This window comes from Lissotriton vulgaris, chromosome 4_1 (assembly GCF_964263255.1).
Source record: "Lissotriton vulgaris chromosome 4_1, aLisVul1.2, whole genome shotgun sequence".
Classification (NCBI taxonomy): Eukaryota; Metazoa; Chordata; class Amphibia; order Caudata; family Salamandridae; genus Lissotriton; species Lissotriton vulgaris.
Window position 1 is genome coordinate 1,122,982,555 of NC_141691.1, and position 16,091 is coordinate 1,122,998,645.

At 43.5% G+C, this 16,091-nt stretch overlaps 1 protein-coding gene across 7 annotated transcripts in view; it reads left to right on the plus strand.

The window, feature by feature from the left end:
- The window catches only part of FHOD3 (formin homology 2 domain containing 3), a 1,375,152-nt gene that overhangs the window by 1,040,831 nt on the left and 318,230 nt on the right, over nt 1–16,091 (plus strand). For all 7 annotated transcript variants that reach the window (XM_086965361.1, XM_086965359.1, XM_086965360.1 and 4 more), the window contains one exon: nt 11,228–11,353. In XM_086965361.1, the coding sequence (XP_086821487.1) occupies nt 11,228–11,353 (126 nt within the window). The remainder of the gene's footprint in view (nt 1–11,227; nt 11,354–16,091) is intronic.

Below are 16,091 nucleotides of genomic sequence, written 5' to 3' on the forward strand. Positions count from 1 at the left end.
TATTGCAGTGTGATCACTAAGGGGCATTGATATTGCCATCACCCATTACAGTGGACCTATTGGCTTGCAATGCTTGGTTAAAAAAGCTTGCATGCTAAACAGGGCAGACATAGGCCTGTCAACTGTATGAGCTAGTATATGTGCAGCAGGCAGTATGATATGGGAACACAGAGGCATCCATGTATCCCTGCTGTGATTTCTGCAGAACATATGCCAACTCGCTGAACCAGCAAAATAACATATGTGCTGCAGATAAAGTGGACAAGAGTAAGGCTACCAGCACCTTCATTCTACCAGCAGCACCTTAACCTTTAGTCTCCTAGTGATACGAGCGCCTTCACTCTACCGGTGGCACTTTAACCTTTAGTCACAAAGGTGCTCTTATTACTGAGCACCTTCATTCTACCAGCGATACATTAACCTTCAGTCTCCTAGTGATACGAGCGCCTTCACTCTACCAGTGGCACTTTAACCTTTAGTCACAAAGGTGCTCTTTTCACTGAGCACCTTCATTCTACCAGCGATACTTTAACCTTCAGTCTCCTAGTGATACAAGCGCCTTTACTCTACCAGTGGCACATTAACCTTTAGTCACAAAGGTGCTCTTATCACTGAGCACCTTCATTCTACCAGTGGTGCCTAAACCTTTAGTCTCCCAGTGATACAAGCACCTTCATTCTACCAGCTATACCATAACCTTCAGTCCCCTAGTGATACGAGCGCCTTCTTTCTACCAGCGACACCTTAACCTTCAGTCCCCTAGTGATACGAGCACCTTCGTTCCACCAACGGTACCTTAACCTTCAGTCTGCTAGTGATACAAGACCCCTCATTCTACCAGCGATACCGTAATCTTCAGTTCCCTAGTGATACGAGCACCTTCATTCTACCAGTTGTAGTTTAACCTTCAGTCTCCTGGTTATACGAGCACCTTCATTCTACTAGCGATACCTTAACCTTGAGTCTCCTAGTGATACGAGCACCTTCATTCTATCAGCTGTACCTTAACCTTCAGTCTCCTGGTGACAGAAGCACCTTCATTCTACCAGTGGTACCTTAAACTTCAGTCACAAAGGTGCTCATATCAGTGAGCACCTTCATTCTACCAGAGGCACAATAACCTTCAGTCTGCTAGTAATACTAGCACTTTCCTTCTACCAGCGGTACCTTAACCTTCAGTCTCCTAGTGATACGAGGACCTTCATTCTACCAGTGATACCTTGACCTTCAGTCCCCTAGTAATACAAGCACCTTCACCCTACTAGCGATGCCTTAAGCTGTAGTCACGAAGGTGCTTGTATCACTGAGCACCTTCATTCTACCAGCGGCACCTTAACCTTCAATCTCCTAGTGATACTAGCACCTTCATTCTACCAGCGATACCTTAACTACAGTCTCCTAGTGACACAAGCACCTTCATTCTGCCAGCGGCACCTTAACCTTTGGTCTCCTAGTGATACAAGACCCCTCATTCTATCAGAGGTACCTTAACCTTCAGTGTCCTAGTGATACACGCACCTTCATGCTACTAGTGATACTTTACCCTTTGGTGTCCTAGTGATACCTTCATTCTACTAGTGGTACCATAACCTTCCATCTCCTAGTGATATGTGCACCTACATTCTACTAGAAGACCATCAGCCTCCTCGGGATATTAGCACCTTCATTGTACTGGTGATACCTGAACCTTCAGTCTCTTAGTGGTGTTCAGTTCAGTTCAATGGACTTTATTCGGGTTTTGCAAACCATAAAAGTAAACAAATACAACAGACAATTAAAATGCCCTATTCATAAATGAATTATCTAGCTTACAGTTAAAGTAAATATAACATTAAAACAACTGATATTAAAAATGTTACATATTAAATACTTTATAATTCAATATAAATAAATAAGAACATTCATTATATAAAAACAATGAAATATCGCTACTTCACAACAATCCTCCTGCCCCTGATTACAGCTGCTAAAACATATAAGCTGTGTAGCAGACCTCATCTGTCTGGAGCAGCCACAGGTACTCCAGCGCCTCTTTACATTTAGGGATGTTTAAGAGTTTTAGTAATGGTCTCATAATCCTTATACGCTGCTCCTAATACGTCTCACAGAAAAAGAAGAAATGGAGTTGCGACTGGGGCACACTAGAGTTACAAGGGCATAGGGGACACATATTTTTCGGTAAACACATTTGATTGGTAAGACACCAGAAAATACGCCAGTACAAGGCTAAATCTGACCAGGTGGAACCTTTGTTTTCGACCAGACTGAAAGCCAAGGTAAAGTGGGTGTCAATTTCAATGTATCCCCAAATAAGACATGCACAACTCTTCATGTACAGCTGCGATTGGCGCACTATTCGGTAGTGACAACAACCTGTGCAGGATTCTATTCTCACATATTCGTAATTCAGGGCATTGTGTATTACCCCACACACCCGTGCCATAAGATTGGACTGGGACCGTTCTTACCGTTCTTGTTTTATATATCGTTCGTGTGGCACCCATGGGCATGGCCCCTAACTTTGCAGCAAACTTAACACCTTGGCTGCTAGGGGTTTTCCCCTCCTGTGCTGACTTTTGGTGAACCCCAATGTTCATGACAAGGTCATCTCGTCATAAGCACAGCTCCACTGTGCCTCACGTCATGAGCATGGAAGGAGGCAAATACCTGTTCAAATTGGGTCACTCTACAGTCCCTCAGATGCTTTCAAGTAATCTTGCTATCAATTGGGACTCCTAAATAAGTGAACATAGATATACGTTAGCGTCAAGCCATCAATAAACAAGCATTGGCATAGCCAGTAGGGCTCTCCTTTGGGGCGTTATAAGTGTTTAGACAGAGCTATTGGCTTTGTTAACGTTTTTAATATGTGTTGTAGAAGGTAGCATGCACCACAGCTGTGCAGAGGTGTTAAAGGAAGTATGCACCACGGTAATGTAATAACGTGAATGATAAAAGTTGTGGTCCATTTTGAAGCTGTGTACTGTGCAATGGGGGAAAGTAAGCATGCACCACAGCTGTGCATTGTAGAGTCATGTCAAAGGTAGCACGCACCACAACTGCGCAGAGGCATTTTTTAGCAGCCGGTGCCAGCAAGCAAGCACAAAAAGCAATTGCTAATAACTAAAGGCCCATGTGCGCACAGGCAAACACCAGCTCAAATTAAGCTCCCAGCAAGGGCCTTTGTTATGCCCATGGATCTAACGAGCACTAAAAGCAATGTTGGGAAAAGAAACACATACCACAGTTGTGTACTATGCAGAGATGTCAAAGGTAGCACACCACTGTCGTGAAAAAACAATAATGTTAAAAGGTGCTTTCAATTTTTAAGATGGTACCGAAAAAGAGGCGACTATAGAAGCCAACTACAGAATACAGCAAATGTCTTGACAATAACATACTAATACAAAGACAACGGTGCAGGAAAAGAGTGCTGACATAGATGAAATGCGAGTGCTGGAAAAAGAAGCGCACACTCTTGTGGTGGTAGGGTCTGTCCCTTGTCCTGGGTGGAGGGTACGCGCCTTGTTAGTATCTTATTGTCATGAATGCGAGTGCTGGACAAGAAGCGCACACTCTTGTGGCGGTGGGGTCTGTCCCTTGGCAGGGGTGGAGGGGATGAGCCTTGTAAGGAAAGCTAAACAGATAGTATATCCTGAGCTCGTATTCCCAATAAAAAGTCCTCAAATACTAGTTGATCTTCTCAATCTTCTGTTTTATTTAGTAACGTTTCTTCAAAGCAAAGATCTAGCCGCCAACACATGTTTCGTCCTGTATGCTGTAAGCAATGGACTTTCTCAGGGCAAGAAGTTTTAATATATAAAGATCACATTACTACTCAGTAAACATAAAGATGATATATGCAAGATGATAATACCAAATACATCAAAAGCAGAGTCTAGTAACAGAGTGACGAGGAAAGGAGACCAGGCAAAATGCTCATGTAGTCAGATAGATAACACGAGCGAGACACTATTATTACTAAATTGTCTCACTGTTCTCAAATATTGCCTAAACGTGCCAGTGTAAAGAACCAAGAACCACACCAGAGTTTGAAGAGTGTGATTAAGGAACCACCATACAAGAAACCTAGTCTAAAAATAGAAAAAGTGCAGAATTAAAAATCCTTGTGAAATGAGAAAAATTATTTCCGGCAACCATGGGCAAACAAGGAAAAGAGTGGTAGACCACGCATATATAAATGTGCAGTTAACCAAAGTTAAAACCTTCTATTGGTTAAGTAACAAAATTATGGTCAAAGGGACCAAATCAGAGGATGGTCAAACTGTAAACTCACCTAATCACCAATAATAACGTTCATGAATGACCAGCGACGTAAACAATAAAATTGTAAATAAGTATATCGAATGTTCAGTAATCTACAGAAGAAATTATGACACAAGCACCAATTATTTACATCTATAGGGCATAATCACAACCTATTCATAATGATAAATTATATCAAACTTACATTTATATTGATCCAAACAAGGGCGTAATCATATGTGCTCTTCCAATTGTACCTTCCAATATTTGCTATCCATCAATAGTCCTAAGATAAAAAAACACTATCACTATAATACCTATCTCTAAAATCCAAAATATTAATAACACAATATATATAATTAAATACCACTGTTCCATAGCAAAAAAGATAAGAAAGACCCCTCCTATAATACAAGGGCTTCTGTCTACATGAAGCATTGTACGTTTTAAGGAAATAATATCAATCCACACATGTGCAGACAAGGCATACTCAGTTTTCCCTTTTATTAATAAAAACAACTCATGAGTAGTAACTGATAATCCCGATACCCTGCAAAGACTCATTACAAATCTTGCCAAAACATTGCACGAACAATCAACACAGATAACGTATCCTAACTTCAGTCATTAGATAAACACGCTGAATTACCGCAGGGTGATTAAACACACCCTCAAGCATAATAGCGAACACGAAGAGAGTTTAATGAAGATTTACTAATGTGTTAACACTTAAGCAGATGTAGTAAAACATAGTGGCGTGTCCCCCTTGCGAGCCAGTAAAAACATAACAAATCTTTATGGCCAAAGTGTCACCGCGGTACAATAAGCATTAAAATTAACGCGACATAGGCCTATAACAAACAGTAATCCTGCTTACCCGTCATGGCTGCATGACTCAAAGTAACAGTCTCGGCGAAGTGGCGTTTAGCAACATCGCCATGTTAGTTGAGGCTAGAAGTACTTGCAAAGTCCACGATAAGGAAAGGGACCAACGGCCCAAAAACTGGCGGCCGCCATCTTAGAGTGGTTGACAGACTCACAATCCATCAAGGAAATCGAATATATATGTAGTTTGGACCTATAAATTCTATTATAAGACTCCAGCATCCGTAATTCAACAAAAAACGTTAAAGTGAAATCTTAAAAAACAAAATAATAATACGAACCATAAAAAAGAAAAAAGGTCAAATACAAAAGAAGGAAGTGTTACCCGAACTACTCAGTGTAGTAAATCAGCCGATTAGTATTTCGGTTCTGCGTGTCAAAGCATGGTTAACTTGATTAGTCAGCAATAAATAAATGGTAAATCGAGAAGAGAGATATTAGTACATGTCCAATCATGATTCCACCAATGTGCCCACGGACTAACAAAGATTATTTTCTGTTACTAAGAACAATTATTCAGATAAATCCAAATAGAATCAATAATAACTTTGCAGGGCAAAAATTATCAACATACATAGCGGATCTCTTAGTACCTTACTGGCAAGTAGAGCAAACCAATAACACTTAATCATAGTCCGCATTCGACATATCAGTCAATGTAAAATCAATATGTTCATAAAGGGTTTCCATACATATATTCTAGGCCAAATGGCCATATTACGTATTATTTGGCAGAATGCTTAACATTAAGTGAGTTTACAATTTGACCCTCCTCTGATTTGGTCCCTTTGACCATAATTTTGTTACTTAATCAATAGAAGCTTTTAACTTTGGTTAAGTGCACATTTATATATGTGTGGTCTACCCCTCTTTTCCTTGTTTTCCCATGGTTGCCGGAAATGGGTTTGCTCCTTCACAAGGATATTTAATTCTGCACTTTTTCTATTCTTAAACTACTAAGTTTCTTGTATGGTGGTTCCTTACTCACACTCTTCAAACTCTGGTGTGTTTCTTGGTTCTTTCCACTCTCACGTTTAGGCAATCTTTGAGAAGAGTGAGACACGTTAGTAATAATAGTGTCTCACTCGTAGTATCTATCTGACTACTTGAGCACTTTGCCTGGTCTCTTTTTTTCGTCACTCTGTTACTAGACTCTGCTTTTGATGTATTTGGTATCATCATCTTGCATATATCATCTTTATGTTTACTGAGTAGTAATGTGATCTTTATGTATTAAAACTTCTAGCCCTGGCGAAGCCCATTGCTCACAACATACAGGACGAAACACGTGTTGGTGGCTAGATCTTTGCTTTTAAGAAATGTTACGAAATAAAACAGAAGATTGGGAAGATCTTTTTACTGGGAATATGATCTCAGGATATACTATCTGTTTGGTTTAATGGTATGGTTCTCCACACCATTTGGTGAACGGTGGATGGCCGTTACCTTATCCTTCGAGCTATAATTATGTGTATTTACTCTACTGTTTCACAACTGTGCGCAATTGTCACCCAGCCATCCTTCCTTTTGTGTAATATTGTAAGGAAAGCTGCAATGTATTGAAATGAAACATGATTCACAACATATGGCATGCTGCGGGCTGCTGCGCACTCCCGACCGCTAAACTCTGTGGGAGTAAACATTTTGGCCAATTGCATGCTTTAATTTTTGAAAGCCACACGCAAAGGCCAATAGCATGTGTTGAAAATCGAACACCACACGCACGAGTTTGCAGAAAGTCTGAAGGGATTCCAAGAGACCTTCTCCTAGGGAAGCGCATGCGCGCTGCGCTAGGTACGACCTAAAAAGGGGGCAACCCTACTTCAGTACCTACTTAGTGATGTGTATACCTTTATTCTACCAGCGATACTTTAACCTTCTGTCTTTTAGTGATATATGCACCTTCTTTTTACTAGTACTACCATAACCTTCAGCCTCCTATGGATACATGCTCCTGGATTCCACTAATATTTTCTATATTAACATTGTGTCTCCATGTGATACATTCAACTTGATTCTACTACAGTTGTGTATATCTTCATTTTTGCTTGTGTTTGATCCATTTAAGCTGGCCTTGCAGTTCTGAGGACACGGCATTCGACGTGTCTCAAAATGTGTTTTCCACTAAGTAGAGGCACATACCGAATAACATGATACATTTAGTTTGACAAGGTTGTGGTTTTTAACCATGTGGCATTATGACTAGTTTTGAAATGCTGACAGCACTAGACTTAGCTGATTCTGAAGCAAAGTCGCTGATACTCAGGTTTTCGAACGTTGCAAACATGAAGAATGAAGGACCAAACTAGACAGTGTTCATTAAGAATCTACAAACTTTGTGTCACACTGACGACTAGAAGAAAAAGGGAAAATGCAGTGATAGCATTCATGAGGGTGTATACGTGGAAAGGTAAAGTGGGCAGCATTATTTAGGTACAGGTATCAGCGTCAGGTTTGTGGCTAGTGATCTAACTGAGCATGCTACTGAACCCAAGAAGGTAGGACTCATAATCTTTTGAGGTCTGCCTACCCAGGGGAAAAAGCGAACGGGATTTGATGGTGGAACTAGAGGGAGAAAAGGTAGACTGTAGAAAGCAAAAAAAAAGTTGTGTCTAAAATACAAGACTGCTCTTCAGCATTCCCAGAAACAATTCTGTGTTTGAAGTGCTGCGACTGTGGATATACTGATGGAGAAATGATGGATGGTAACCTGGCCCACAAAAAATGGACTCCTGCTTGAACTTGCAAAACATTCAATGCATAAGGCTTGTGGGAAAGAGGGTGTCCGGGTTAAGAAATTTAAAGGGATTAGAACATTTGGGGCAACCCCATAAACAACCTTTTCAACCGATCACAGGAGGCAGAAAAAGTACTTCTGGTTGACGAATGCTCATGAAGTGTCAGTGTTCCAAAAGTGGAGGTAGCTGTTTACTACAAAAGCATGGAAGATGAATATTGTGAAAGCCAGGCAGAAGCTGTGCACTGACATAGAAGGAGGATGCTGTATACTGTGGAAGCTGGGTACTGTGAAAACAGCAGGGGCGTGTCTATGTTAATCCAATCAATATAAATGCAATGGTGGGAAAATAAATGGACTCACCCATAAAGAACAAATAGCTAAAAAGCTTGGGATGTGTGGCCTATTTCATCTTTGCGGTACAAAAGGGGGTGGTGATGGACGGAGCATCTGAACCAATCAAACACTCACACCCAGTCAAAAGATCTGAGTTTGATCCATCACCGTTCTTTAGCCCACTCTGCCACCCCAGTTCAGACATGGCCATATGCAAATCAGTCTGACCCTGTGCCTCATCTTTTGACTGGGTGTGAGTGTTTGATTGATTCAGATGCTCCGTCCATCGCCACCCCCTTTTGTACCGCTTTTGGCCACCATAAGTGTGGCAGGGTATGCTCAGACGTGAGTCCCTTGATCACTTTGCCACTGGATTCAAGCAAGCCGGGCTGAAGACGGCTGGAATGCCAGAAACCGGTTCTCGGTAGCTTGTTTCCGGTCCAAGGAAGGCATGGCTTGGCAGTTCGGGCTGGACTGTTCCCATGAGGCACAGGGTCAGACTGATTTGCATATAGCCATGTCTGAACTGGGGTGGCAGAGTGGGCTAAAGAACAGTGATGGATTAAACCCAGATCTTTTGACTGGGTGTGAGTGTTTGATTGATTCAGATGCTCCGTAAATCCCAACGCCCTTTTGTACCGCTATTTCATCTTTGCAGCATGGTTCACATGCAAGGCATTATCCTAAACAAAATGCAAGCATGGGCAAACATGGCATAAAAAAAATGCAAGCATCTGAAATGGAAATTAAATATACAAGTTTAAAAAGGTATAACTGATACAGTTTGATTGATGGTGCAAGGCATACGTTTGCACAGAAAAGTAAGTTAAAAAAATGCACTATATTTCAGGCAGCTGTGCTTATCTCACTCACAGTGTAAGGCAATGGATTAAATGGGTTGACCCATGCTTTAGCAGAAGTAAAACATGTATGAGTTTCGAGCAGATCAAAAGATGAAGGGGACTGACTGACAGGTTCTCTTTGTATGCATATACATATGCACTATTGTTTGGGTTATAAACAAAATCATAATGCTGTCTCGAAACCTACCTAAAAGGTTCTTAGACTATTGTTTACCACAGATTAATAAACAACATAACACGCCTTGGGTTGGACGCAAATGTGAAAAACAAATGTGCGAAATGCAAGAAAGGAAGGCAAGCTGAGATGAAGTTGGATTCAAAAGGTAGATTTATTCTTCATTTCAATCAGGTCAGGAACATTGGATAAGATGGTAGTAGTAGTATTAGGAATAGTCTCAGCCCCACCGGGAACAGCATCCCTGCTTCCCAGCCCATATACAGCAACTGACAATTCCACTCAAACATACACACAGGGAACATTCTGTGACATCACTTACACTGGCTGAGCAGCAGAGGACAGAACACAGAGAAAGGACTAGACAGAGAAGAGACCAGCATACCACAAAATGTTTCAATAGAATCCTTTAAATTTAATTGACATCTCACATACACTTCATCTCATGTTGTCTGCTCACTTAAGGTCAATTCTATGGCAGATGTTTATGCCATCTCCGTGCCGTCTTACTTCCCATATCCAGTTTACTTTCACTGTACGGATGCTTTAGACAATACCAAATTGTGTAAATTGTATAAATGTTTGATTTACTTTGTTAGTTCTAGAGAATATTGTAAATTCTTAACTTCTCTGTTTCCTTTATTCAAACGCCTAACGATTATATGCATTTTTATTAGTTTACAGTGTTTATAGTAAATGTAGGTAATAACCTTACTTATTGTTCGGTTCACAGCTTATCAAGGATACACCTATTTCGATTATGTCTCTTACTTGGTGTGCATCTAAAGGAAAAGTGTGTTGTCAGACATGAACCACTCAGTAATCAGCGAGCTGTGCCTATGATCCCTTCCACAACAATACAGTCACCGTCAACATGACATTTTGTGTCAAACATATTCTGCATAAATACATACGATTCTGGTTGTTTGAGAAACAGGGCACAGCTCCACTCTTCCACACAATACACATGACAGTTGGGAAGGATTAAGCTCAGGAACCTGCTAACCTCATCATCTATTCGTTGGCAAAGCATTTCTGTCTTAAGCGCTGTGCATAGCGACAAAGAGGTACATTAGGTCTTAGGCTGCAGATTGATTACATGTATCAATGACCAATGCTTCTGATAATGAGTGAAACAATACAATGACAGTACATATACAGACTAACACATGGTTGACCTATTTCAATACATAATTACAGTTTCAGGCCTAGGCAGAGGAAGTGAGTTGGCTGAAATCACAGAACATTTGAATAAAATGATCTCCAAGTTGATAATATCAACTGACAATAACCTACATAAGTCTAACCACTACATTGCTTGATAAATATATATGCACTATTCTTAATTCCTCATCTTCTTACCAAAACTTGTCTATAATGTAGTGTTAAGGTCAATGTAGAATATGCAATATTATTGTCCTGTGATATAATGCATGTCATACAGTGTTTGTTCAAGCGCCAAAGCCAGGATTAGAACTTGGGCTACATTACCAAAGATTGGGAGCATTGCCTCTGGGCAATATTTCCTCTTTAGTTCATTTGTTATTTAATAATTTATGTGGCCAGTGACGGTGTATCTGTTGAAAATGAACTGTCAATAATATCTGCTAGTGTTATTTGCCACAGTAGGTAGACTATGAATCACTTCTTAGGTAAATGAATGTTCTTTGCTGCTCAACGAAATCTCGTTGAAAGTATTACATAAAAGAATATTTCATAATGCGCATTCAGTAATACGTATCGATGCAGTAGGCGTTTTTTTCTGTTTGAAAAGCGGTTCATTGCATACATTGGCAAATGTGTACACCTGTAAATGAGGAATCGTTGTCATATTATTAGAGAACGTCCATTTGTTGTACATTGTCTAACTTGAAAGGTCATGAGAAAACAGTTCCGGTTCTGACACCTTCTCTTCTTTCTCCTGTGGCTTCACTTCCCGTTCTTCCTGTGCTGTTGGACCACCAGGTACAGCAACTATGGCAACAGCCCCTTCCCCACCTCACGATCTTACTCTGGAGTCAGTGCGACTACAACACCCTCCCCCACCTATGGAACATCACTATCACCCCCGCAGGAGACAAAACCCGACAGGTCAGTATAGCTCCCATAGCATTATATTTGTTTGCCTCTAATGTGTATTATGCGCTGTCTCTGTGCAATGCATTGGTGTTGTAGAGAAACACTAGCTTGGTTTAGATTTAGGTAATTGGCTAGTCTTATACTAAATAAATGAATCTTTAGTGCATGAGACATATTTCAGCCAGTATATTCATATTGATAAATCTAATCTTAATTTTAAAAAAAGGTGTATTGTTGACTAAAACTACTTACGTTTATTTTAAAAACTGGTTTAGTAAGCGTCCTTGCACATCTTAAGTTCCAAGCCACGAGATGCCTTAGAATTTAAAGCAACAAGTTCACTCAGTATATGTACATGAGAAGATGCAAGTTCTTTCCAATACCTTCTAACCCTCTTATGATTTTCGATTAATCTATAGAATTCAGCTTTTAATCACAATAATGTAACCCATTTTGGAAGATTTTCAGTTAACGATCAGGCATCTCTAGCTCAAAGGTGTAAAAAATTCCCATGTAGCTTACTTTTATGTTTATTTATCCCATATACGTATCTGATAATATGGCACGGATCTGGTCTTCATTGTCCAACATTGCATGGCTCTATTGTAGAAGTAAAACTTTCTGTCAGAAATTACCAGCAGGGTGGAACGTCACTGTTATAAATCATGTTTTTGAATCATCATATCTTGCCTTGGAGATAATTCATCCTCTTTAGAAGTGGAAGCTTGTATATGTGTGCAAGAGTTAGTTGCACGTATGGGCATTTTTCCTGTTCTGACCGTATCAAAGAAAATCCAGTTGTGGTCAACATCAGCTACGTTTTTAGTTTAAAAAAGGGGCACATTCGCTTAATTTTTCAATTCTCAGTGTAAGTAGTTATTAATTGAACAGAATTGTGAGAAACGATTTAAATTACTTCCACACTATAGGGTATATCATAGTCTCCCACTGTCTAAAAGAGTTTGTCACTGTCTCTCAAAGAATGCTATGCAAGCAATGTACTACCGCAATATGCACATGTCAAAAACTGTTTAGTGGCGCTCAGTGCATTGATGGCTTAAAGGAAGAGAATATATATTTCTCTTTGGAAAAGAAAGGTATGCCAGGGAAACAAAACATCGGAAAAGGCAAATGTGGAATTGCACATTTACCGTAGCAATACTACACCCACACGGCAGCTTGCTTTACACTACTAATCAATAGTTGTAAAAGTAGAAATGGCAAGTATACATTACCACAAAAGTCTCAGTCGTCCTTGGAGTCCACAGCAGAGCAGAGATGCGTATCATTACTTTGACCACTGTCATTTCAACTGACCATTTCTTCAGTCAGGGGCAATTATTTCGACCTGTATAGAGGCTGGGTGGATTTAGTATTTTACTTCCAGCTCTAGTAAATTTCTGTTAGGTCCATTTCAAGTTTGATGCATCAACGTAAAATCAATGTTCGGAGCAATGGTCATTACCCCCTGGTCCCTCCGTCCTCGACACCTTCATTCACCTAATGATATATTATTTATAAGCTATCTCTCTGACAGAAAAAAAGAAAGAAAGGAATGCTGGACCTACCCTCCCCCTCCCGCCGGGAGTATATAAGGGTACAGGTCCCAGCATTCCATCTGTTTCTTTTTTCTGTCATTCTGACAGGATATGCTGCGGCGTGAGGTGCTTGGTGCTCCTGAGCTGTACTTACTTCTGAGGATGCGTGTCCTCGGGTGGTTGGATTGCCTCTCCCTCCCTGCCGGGCTTGGGGGGAGTGGCGCGGGCTGTCCTGGTCGCTTCCTTGGAGCCGTGCGTGGATTTCGGATTGCGTGGGCTCGGCGTCTGCCCGATGGCCGCCCCTCCCGGTCTGCCGGGCTTACTGGGGGGCGGGCCTCCTTCGCTTCTCCGGATTGGTTCTTGGTGATGACGCCTTCCGGTGGGGACGCTGCCTGACTTCTGTTTTGGACAGGATCAGGCGCTTCTGTCCCGGCGTTTTTTTGGTGCTGTTTAAAAACCGGGGCAGTGGGTGACTACCGCGTAGCGGTTTTTCCTGTTATTTGGTCCTTACTGTGGCGCTTTGCTTTCCCTTCGTTTTTGGCTGTTTCAGGCATGGGGAAAAGTTCAAGGAAGAGTCATCACAGGGGGAGATCCTCTTCCTCTTCTTCTTCTGATGTTTCGCGTTCTCCGTCTCCTGCCCGGTCCAGACGCCGTGGTGGGGGTGGGGATGCGCGCTTTAAGCGCTTGATAAGAGAGACCCTGTGTGAGATGGGTGATGGTGGGGCCCCACGCAGGGGGCCGGCAGCTGCTCCTGTTTCCTCTGCTTCTTCTGGTGACGAGTCTGCTTGGGCTGGGGACTCGGAGCTGAAGGGGAAGTACATTGACAAGGACGCTTTGCCGGGTATCTTGAAGCACGTGAAGGAGAACATGGGTTTCGCGGATGACGCTGCTCCCAGTACTTCTGGGAGTTCTTTGCTGCGCCAGTTCCAGAGTTCTGCAGCTGTTGATGTTCCGGTGCATCCTTTTATTAAAAATGTCCTGAAGAGGGAGTGAGCTGACCCGGATCGGATTCTGGTTCCACGTTTTATGTCCCGCCTTTACCCCCTGCAGGATATGGCTGCGGAGCTGCCCGATTCGATCCCCATTGACTCTTTTGTGGCTAGTCTGGTGGGTCGCACTTCCTTGTTGGAGGACGCTGTGCTGAAGGATCCGGTTGATAAAAAGGTGGACGTGGCCCTCAGGAAGGTTTATTCGGGCTCCCATCTGGCGTTGAGGGCCGGCGTTTATAGGACTTATTTGTCACAGTCTCTGCTGTCGGACTATCAGTCGATGGATGATGCCACAGACTGTTCTGGTCTTCTTGAGCACATTGAACGTCAAGTGGAGCTTCTTTCCGATGTCTCTTTTGATGTTGTGTGGGTGGCTGCCCTCTCAGGCGGAGCTTGTGTGGCGGCTCGTCGCAGTCTTGTGTTTAAGGACTGGAAGACGGACTCGGCGCAGAAGGCCTGTGCCTTGCGTTTGCCCTTTCAGGGTTCTATGCTGTTTGGGGGGAGTTGGAGACCAAATTGCATAAACTGTTTAAAGAAAAGAAGCACTCTTCTTCTTTTAAGGGTTCTGCTGCTGTTGCTTCTGTCCCTTCTAAGGCTAAATCTTTCTTTCGCCCTTCCTATCGTAGGCAGTCTGGGAGAGGCCAGGGGAGATTTGGTTCTGGTCGGGTCGGGATCGTAAGGCCAGGTCCCCTCCTCCCGCGAAGCCTCGCTTCTGACTCTTTGGCTGTGGTTCCTGGGTTGTTGGTAGGAGGGAGGCTGCACTTCTTCCTGGATGCCTGGGTTCAGTCCTGTTCAGTCGCTTGGGTGTTGGATGTTCTTCGGGAGGGCTACGTGGTGGAGTTTTCTGTTCCCCCTCCAGATTCCAGCCTCCGCCCGACTCCCTGGCCTGCTTGCCATTCCAGGAGGGCCCACCTGTCTCAAGGGGTGGCGGATCTTCTTCTGAAGGGTGCAATTCAGGAGGCTCCTCCTCGGAAGTGGGGTCAGGCTTCTATTCCCTGATCTTTCTGGTCCCAAAGAAAACAGGGGGTTTCCGCCTGGTTCTGGATTTAAAGGTGATGAACCGTTGGGTGTTGCGGGTTTCCTTTCGCATGGAGACCTTGCAGAGGGTGATTCCCTTGGTGCTTCCGGGTCACTTCAGGTGTTCCCTGGATCTTCAGGACGAGTATTACCGTGTCCCGGTGCATCCCAGGTCCCGTCGCTTCCTGAGTCTCTTCTTCCTGTCTCTCCGGTGATCCTCCCTGCTCTGCTTTGGTGGTCGGAGGCCGTCCATCTGTCCCAGGGGTTCCCTTTGCAGCCTGCTCCTTCATTGGTCTTGATGACGGATGCAAGCTCTTTGGGGTGGGGAGCGACCTTAGGGTCTTGGTCCCTTCAGGGTCGTTGGTCCCTGCTGGAGGGCCGCAGGTCTTCCAACTGGCGGGAGCTGTCGGCTGTATCCCGTGCTGTAATGGGGTTTCGGGAGTTGTTGCTCGGCAGGGACGTCTTGGTTCGGTCAGACAATATGTTGACGATAGCCTATCTCAATCATCAGGGGGGTGTTCGTTCGGCCTCTTTGGTGTGGACAACTATGCTGCGAATGTCCTGAGTCGCTGTTTTCGGTGCCTCTGGAGTTGTCTCTCACTCGGGTTGCGTTTCGGCTTGTGTGCGAGAGGTTTGGGCGTCCCTTTCTGGACCTCTTTGCCTCCCGGCGGAATGCACAGCTTCCCCGCTTCTGCTCCCGGTTTCGGCAGGAGGGTTGTTGGTGGGTGGATTCCCTGTCGGTTCCCTGGCCGTCCCGCCTGCTCTATGCCTTTCCTCCTCTGGCGTTGATTCCCCGGTTTCTGTCCCGCTTGTGTCTGGAAGATCGGGAGGTGGTTGTGGTTCTGCCCTTTTGGCCTCGGAGGTCGTGGTTTCCGACGGTTCATCTTCTGGCTGTGCGGGGCCCTTGGTTTCTCCCCCTATCCCCGTCTCCCCTGCGGTCCTCCCCGTCCCTGTCTCTTCTCCGGTTGCGGCTGTCGGTGTGGAGGTTGAGAGCAGGGGTGGCAGAGGCGTGGCTTCCCGGAACATTTAGCGGTGGCTCTTCAGGGTTCGCGTCGGCCTTCTACTCTTCGGTCCTATGATCGCCATTGGAGTAACTTCAGTCGGTGGTGTTCCGCGTTGGGCTTTTCCCCTTTGCACTGTTCTTTGCAGGCTGTGCTTCAGTTTTTGTGGGAAGGTTTTGAGAAGGGTTGGGCTATGTCCACTTTA